At 42.1% G+C, this 8,267-nt stretch overlaps 1 protein-coding gene across 1 annotated transcript in view; it reads right to left on the minus strand.

Annotated features, from left to right (window-relative positions):
- The window catches only part of LOC138169811 (putative tetratricopeptide repeat protein 41), an 83,696-nt gene that overhangs the window by 9,370 nt on the left and 66,059 nt on the right, over nt 1–8,267 (minus strand). Inside the window, exons 9-10 of the mRNA XM_069099356.1 lie at nt 6,161–6,300; nt 5,441–5,609 (exon numbers count right to left, since the gene is read on the minus strand). Coding sequence (XP_068955457.1) covers nt 5,441–5,609; nt 6,161–6,300 — 309 coding nt within the window. The remainder of the gene's footprint in view (nt 1–5,440; nt 5,610–6,160; nt 6,301–8,267) is intronic.

Genomic DNA, 8,267 nt, shown 5'->3' on the forward strand with positions numbered 1-8,267 from the left:
ATGAACCCCTACAAATGGCAGAACCTTTGGTAAAAAAAATTCCCATGACAGTCAGCCTTGTTTCCTTTAGGTTCAAAAGCTACAGATGCCAGAGATCGCTATGACCTGGTCAATGCCCTCATAAATGCAGCTTCTAGAATGAAAATGATAAGACTATTTGGAAGATGTGTCCCTCTGACATTGTCATTTTTACTCAATTCATTCCTTGTTATTTATATGCAGCACTCTTCCATTCCAACATCTAAAGGGTCAGGATGTTATTGGCATCATAGAAGAGAGTGCAGAGATCACTAATCTAGCCTAACCTGTTGAGGAAGGACCACTTGGCACTGTGGACAGCGCCCTGGAGTCACAGAGTTCAAATGCAGCCTTAGACACTGACTTTAGGCAACTCACTTAACCTCTCTCTGCTTCACTTTCTTCAATTAAGATCACACAGTCAATCCTCAGCTTTCACAGAGGTAACATTCTAGAAAATGATGCAAAAGTAAAAGAAAAAAAAACGCTAATGTTGATACACTGGATCAATAGGAAATAGGAGGTTTAGGTTCCCACAACCACCACAAACTGTAACCACTAGAGACTGCTGAAAATACACTTCTAAGTGTACAATTCCTTGTAAGAAAACATTAATTCTGATAATATGCACTTATAACACAGTAACCATTAAATAACCCATAAAATGCAGTTTGCAAAATAAAATTGGTAACATGCAAAACATTTTTTCTCACTAGGAATTACCTAGAATTCTATGACCTTTTGTGCTAACATCTTCAATAAAAATTTAAAAAAAAACCCACTGATTTCAGACAATTGCTATAGTGCTGTAAACCTCTCTATCTTGGCCACCTCTGAGACTTGGTGAGGTCTCAATATCAACCCGATGCTCTGAGTGCATGGGGAGCTCTTTACAATGGAAGGGTGAATAAGAACAATGAAGCACTTAGTAGGATATAAGCCACTCCATTACTTTCATACATGGTACCTCTCATTTTTTTCTCTACTGCACACAGCCATGGACATTGCCAAGGTAAAAGTGAAAATGAGGTTACTAATAAAATCACATGAATGCTTGAAGTCCTGAAAGTTAAATCTGCCAATGTCAAGGATTGAGTATGATAGCATCTACCTCCCAGGGCGGCTGTTAGGATCAAATGAGATAAAGGGCTTACACAGTGCTTAGCACATAGTAGGTGCTTAATAAATGCTTCTCATTCTTATTGTTCCCCTTATTTAAGAAATAGGAGGACTGAGAATCAGCAATGGTGATTTGGCCAAGCTCACATAGCCAGTTCATTCATGAACAAATGGACTATGAGCCCTGAAAGGGACCTTATATACTGTGGATTCCAACCCCTTCACTGAACACATAAGGAAATAGGATCAGCTATAGTACTTTTAAGGTTTCCAAAGTTGCTTTCCTTACTACAACCTTATAAGGGGGCTAGTATAAATATTGTCCCTACTTTTGAAATCATTACTCAAAAGACAAAACATGCCTGCTTTCAAATTTGGATGAAGTCATTATGCAAATTATCTATATCTTGGAATCAAGGGCATCCTTGACGAAAAAATGGTAAGGGTTCAGACAGGCAAACAATACACATCAGCTGCCTATGAATTGGCCATCAGACAGGGAATGAAAAAGGCAGAGAATATAAGACATCACCCTATTTAATGTTTGTCAATGACCACCAACCCCACAAAACATCACATGTTCCCTAGTACACAGCTTCCTCCTCCACAAAATAAGAGGGCTGAACAAGATGACACGTGAACAGATGCACCTGGTGTAAGAAACTGAGGGTCAGAGAGGTCAAGTCCCATCAGGGTCTTTTTTTCTTCTCCTATTCACAAATAGAACATTGAAAGGGAAGGAGAGAGAAATGTCTCCACACAACTGGGTTTGAAGTGGAAGAGGCAGGTAAGAAGGAAGGAGGTCATCTAGGATGGATGAAGAAAAGGTTGCCTGGGATGAGTTGTCATTCTCACACTTATTCTTTCTTGGGACAAGGGAAGGCAGTCCTCCACACTGACCGCGCAATGGTATCATCTGTTCAAGACACCTCACTCAGTCACTGGAGTGTAATATAATGCCAAGGAAAGGCAACTTCCCAAGGTTCAGAATACCAGCATAGGTGCTCTCCATTTTATTCAGTGACCAACCAAGAACAGAGAAGATCAAAACATGACATCATTCCAAACAGCATTTACTAAATGTGATTAAATAATCTCCAAGGACTACCCCACCCCAGGACCTTCCAATCATTCAATCAATTACAAAGTCTCAGTTCTAAATACTTCTCCACCCCTAGGCTATACCTTAATTAAGTCCACCACAAAGCCCCTCTTCTCAAATGGAGATTAGTTTCCAAACATGAGGTCAAAAATTCCCCACCCCTGAATCACAATTGAATCTACCCCAGAGTTACATCAAGTTTAAACACAGCACTTAATACCCAAATGGAGGTCTTTTCTTCATCTTGACAGGAGGCAAGTTCTCAGCAATCTTAGTTCCTGGGGAGACAAGGCTTAGCAAGGCCATAAGATACATTGCCAATCCCTTCATGAATTTATCCTCTGTCTGTAGAACAGTCCTAGAACCCCTAAACACATTAGCAAAGCCCTCTCCCAGGATTTCTGTAAACATACAACAAGAAAATCCTTCTTCAGGGCTTCTGAACCAACAGAAAGGCTCCCAGACCCCTGCAACAACAGCACTGTCCTTCACCAGTGGACAGTATTCACTCTCTGTCTGCAGGACAGTCTCAGGGCTTCTTAGTGAACAGCCAGGTTCCAGGACTTCTTCAACAAAAGGACTGTCTTTCACCAGTGGACAAATCTGGCAAAATAACATCAAAACAGACAAAGTACCAGCAAAACAGCCATGTCTCCTCAGTCCTTGGCAGCTCAGGGGGCAGGTCTCAAAAGTCCAGGGCAATTCAAAGCGGCCACCAGCAATTCTCTTAGTCTCTCTCTCTCCACGAGGTGCTGCTTCCAAAAAGATCTCTTATCTCTCCAAATCTCGTCACCAGCTCCTCCCAGTTCAGGACTTTCTTTTCACATCAAAAAGTCCATCCCACAGGTGGGATTAACAAGCTCTGGGTTTTAACACAATCAATTTGAAAACCAAGCCAATACAGGGGAATCTTTAATTGTCATTACTATCACATGGAGTCAGGTAGAGTAAGGGTAGGTGGGAGGGAGGAGTTTGGGCAGGGACCTCAGAAAAAAAGAAGGGTCTATCTAATAGGCACTTGACAATGCACAGGTTACCTACAAATCCACAAATGAGGGGTGGGAGTGTGCCCCCCCCCCATAAGGGAGAAATACAACAGGGATTGGGGGAGGAGGGAGAAACAATTTCACTGGAAGGATTATTACTAGAGCACATTAAGTTTTTCAAAGCAAAGCATTTTAGTAACAGTGGAAGGCACCATCCTGGCAAGGAAGAATCAGGGAATCTCAGCATTTCCAGAGCCAAAAAAGGAACTTATTAAAAACTGTTTCTTCCCATGAGTGAAGTCCTCGTGCATTTGTTTGGTGGAATAATACAGGGAACTGAATAATGATGGTGTTTTAAAGAAATAAATGAAAGGTAAACGTTTTTTAAAAATCAATCAGTAAACATTTACTATACACCTACTGTATACCAGATTAGGCCCTGGAGATACAAAGAGGCAAAAGACAGTCCTGCTCTCAAGGGGCTTACAACCTAAAGATGGAGACAACATGCAAACAAATGCGTACAAACAAGCTATATGCAAGATAAACAGGAAACAGTTAACAGAGGGAAGGTGCTGGAATGCAGAGGGCTGGAAAAGGCTTCCTGGGCCTTAAAGGAAGGCAGGCAGGTCAGCAGGCAAAGGAGGGAAGCAGAAACCTACCTTTCGTAAGTGTGTTATACATATTACACAGAGACAGCAAGACTTTGAGAAAGTGCATTATCTTAGGAAAATGAACATGTGTGTGCCGTGTGGGTGCACAATATAGCCTTATCACTGGTAGAGTAGAAATAGTAGAGTAGAAAGGTAGAGTAGGAATCCGAGGGCCAGGGTGTATACTCCTTGTGTGGGCCTCAGTTTCCCCTTCTGTAAAGGCAGGGCCTGTAAAAGCTGGTCTCTGAGGTGGCTTCCAGCTCCAGGTCTTTAGTCCTCAGATCTTCATCTCTACAGATAATAGTGATGATGGCCATGGTCAGCTCTGGGCGTCAGCCCTCATTGGCCTACCCTGCCTAGCTCCTTGCCACCAAGAGCCCTGCACAGTCAGCCTACAGAGCCTCACCACCACATTCTGGATGTTAAAGGGAAGATTTTTTTTAGGGGTTAGGGATCAATCACTTCTCTTTAGTAATGCAAGTAACCTGGAACAGGGATCTGGAAACTGGGCCAAGGAAGGCTCCGACCCATTTCTGCAGCTACTGGATCTTCCTGTGCTCTATAAAAATAACCGCCATAATCATAGCCCATATCTATTTAATTCTTAGAATCATAGACTTAGAAGGGAAGGGCTTTTAGAGGTCACCAAGTCCAGCCCTCACATTTTATGGATGAGGAAACTGAGGCACACCGTGGTTAAAGAACAAACCTAGGTAAGTGCTTGAACCCAGGCCTTCCTCATTTCAGGTCCCACATACTGGTCCATGCTATTGAGCTTAGAGACTTTATATTTCTTAATGACTTGGGTGATAGCTAGTGCAAATAAACTATCATTATTCCATTTCACAGATGAGGAAACAATGACTCATAGATGCAGCAGCATCAGGTTAGCAATGAATTGGAACCAGTGGTGGACAGGTTAAATGTTTAACTACTAGTTCTCCAGAAACACAGATATATGTGTATATACATATATGTGTGCATATATATACAAATATATGTAGACACACTTTTAAATCTAATCTGCATTATTTTTAACACTTTCCCCATCGCTTTTTTTTTTTTTTTGCTTTTTGGAGGGCAATTGGGGTTAAGTAACTTGCCCAACGTCACACAGCTAGTTTTTTTGTTTTTTTGTGTGTGTTAAGTGTCTGAGGTTGGATCCAAACTCAGATCCTGCTGACTCCGGGGCTGGTGCTCTACTTACTGCACCACCTAGCCACTGCCCCCCACCTCCCCCATCACTTTCTTAAGTCCAGACAAGCAACAAACCAATAACTCAAGCCCTATGTTTGGGGATTTCCAAGGTATAACTGCTCCTACTAAAATGTTTTTGTAATAATCATCAGTTTCATAATAATCACTGAGCTAGCTCCCAAACAGCCCTGATTAGAACCCAGACAATCTGAACCTAAGGTCCTTGTTTTCGGCACATACCAAGTGGCCTTGGTACAAACCACAAAGCTTCCCTTTTTGCATAGATACATCCAGTTTCCAGTGTTGATTTTGCTCAGAGGCAGCTGGGAAGACCCTATGGAATTCCTTATAAACATCCCACCTACCTTTCTGCTTCAGTCTTTCCAGATTGTGTGAGCCACTAGGTGCCAACTGTCTCCATGTGACCCATGCTCTTTGGAAAAAATAAAAGGCCTTCTGTAAGGATCCTATTTCTAAATAGAGCTCTCCCAAGCTGAGCTGTACTTTGAAGAGTGTTTCGGATTCCAAGTCATGCTGCAAAAAGAACCAAAGAGGACAGAGCCAGTAAGTGTCCAAGGTAAATGTACATTTCCCCTGAGGTATCATAACTGGGACCTTGAAGTGGCAGTAGTGACTAAAAGGCCTAATCTGGAATCAAGCCCACCTACCTTGGGCACCCTCACTACCTAGGGAGAACCAAGGTCATTCCAACTTCCCTCAGGCAACATGCTAAAACATAGTTAAGACCACAGGTTAGAGGTTGGCTGTGATCTGCTCAGGGAAAGCTCTGTCTTTGTCTCTGGCTGTCTGTGTCTCTGTCTCCCCCATTATATTTCTCATTTGGCTTCTGCACATTTTTTTAAACTAGAGGAACATCTACTGGCTTTTACCTTCTCCCTGCTATTTACAGCCAATTGCCTGATATTACTCAATCACATGGTTTAGGGAATAGGCACAATCTTAGATTTTGTCTCAGTCGATTTCTTCACGTATTTGTAGAACCAATGAATTAATAATGAAAGCATGATTGAAATTTTTCTAAATAACACGATTTATTTTTACTTTTGAGTTATTTGTGAACTCACCTTTATCAGTAAGTCCTCAGCTATAATGAACAGTTCCTCAGCATCATTGGTCCTGCCTAAATAATTCAAAAATCTTGCAACAAAGCAAATTAGCTGGCATTTCTCATTGGTTGTGAAGTCAGAGATTTTGCAATTCAATTCTAAAATGACAAGAAATGCAAATAATCTATGAGTGCATTTGAAAACCAAGAGAACCTACGTGGTATTGCAGAGAGAGAACTGGATGGATATTTAAATACTAGTACTCCTGCTTACTACTCCTATGATCCCCTTTCTGGGACTCAGTTTCCACATCTGTAAAATTAAGGGGTTGGACTAAACTCTTTTCTGTTTCCAAAGCCTATGATTCTATAATTTATTATTTCTAAATAACATATTTAAAGCTATTAGCATTTTCCTCCACTAAAATCCCATGCCCCCAACATTTCATTGCATGGAGGTAATTTCCAGGTTCTCAAAGACCAAACCAGCAGAGCCCAGGGTCTGGCAGGTCCTACTAAGTTTGAAAAATTCCCAATATGGACATAATGACATATATATCTGTCAACCACCTAGCTAAGTTCAGAGAGGTCCACAGGCTCAAGATCTTAGACCTAGAGTTAAAAGGGACCTCAGTGGTTCAGCCCACTCATTTTACAGATGAGGAAGCAACTTCAGGAAGGTTAAAGTGACTTACTCAGGGTAACACAGGTAGTTAGTATCATCACCAAAAAAAAATGGCCGCTGTGTAAAGATTTCTTTTTTCTTTTGTTCAAAGCCAATCAAGAAAATGGTTTACTAAGGCAAAGAGAGAAAGTACACTCTATATTCCTAAATCCATGAAAAGGGCACCCTCATTAATGAAAGTTCCAGCTCTTTAGAAGCACCAAAGTAAGTACCATGAGCACCTAAACTTGCTGGGCAATGGAGAGGAAGGAATGTACAATGTGACATTTAACTAAGGTATTTAGCGAGGAAGAAGAGAGGAGATAATTGCATCACCAATATACATGATTGCCTGAATATGTACAGATTAACAGAGAAGCAGACCCAGGAAATCAGGGTGTCTGTCCCATTACCACATTTCACACACACACACACACACACACACACACACACACACACACACACACACACACACATCTCCTGACTCCAAACTACAGGCAGGAACCCAACTTGCTCAAAGAGCAGGCCTATGATAACATTGTAAGTCAGATTCAGGCATAGGCTACCTATCTGAAAGTGTACACTGAGCCTCCTCCCCCTCCATAGGGACATTTTTTTAAGGAAAGTCCCAGCCATTGGGCACAGCTAGGTGTTGCAGTGAATAGAGCATTGGCCCTGGAGTCAGGAGGACCTGAGTTCAAATCCAGCCTCAGCCATTTAATACTTACTAGCTATGTGACCTTGGGCAAGTCACTCAACCCCAAATGCCCTGCCTTTCCCCTTCCAAAAAAAAAAGTAGTAAAGAAAGTCCCAGTCATAACATTACAGTCACTGCTTCTTAAATAAAGAAAATGGACTGGTCATGCATAACCAAGAGAGATTCTTGATACTCCACTGGCTATTGTTGTTGTTTGTCTTTCATTATCGAAGAGAACCAATGACATCAGAAGGGTGACACCCTGACTTCAAGCGAATTGGGTTTAAGTGAGGTAGGACCGTGCAAAGTCATCAGTCTCACTCTCTCCTTCAGAGTCATCTGAGTCCATTGGCAAGACATGGTCGTCAAGACAACTGGTGATGGCCCCATCTCCAATGGTATCATGATGCTGGGAGGAAGTGAGAAAAACCCCCCCCCCCCCCCCCCGGCCAAGCATGTTGTGTGGACCTGCTGTGATGAGAGGACATGGACAAGTCCCCAGGATGGGCAGGCGGAGATGGAAGAAATGGCCACTCTGACAAGATCATGGGTTCATTTAGATACTGAAGAACCTAGGTCCCAGCCTTATGATTATAGAACACTTTCCATGATTTGACAGATATTTGTATCCTGCCCATAATTTGAAATCTCCCCACTTTCTCCTCCCCATCTTCTTGTAAAAACACATGCTCTCAATTTTGTTCCATCCAAAAGAAAGAGGAAGGAAGGAAGGAAGGAAGGAAGGAAGGAAGGAAGGAAGGAAGG

Source organism: Petaurus breviceps, unplaced genomic scaffold (assembly GCF_028583685.1).
Source record: "Petaurus breviceps papuanus isolate PSGF00001 unplaced genomic scaffold, PetGlider_PUasm1.0 379, whole genome shotgun sequence".
NCBI classification, from domain to species: Eukaryota; Metazoa; Chordata; class Mammalia; order Diprotodontia; family Petauridae; genus Petaurus; species Petaurus breviceps.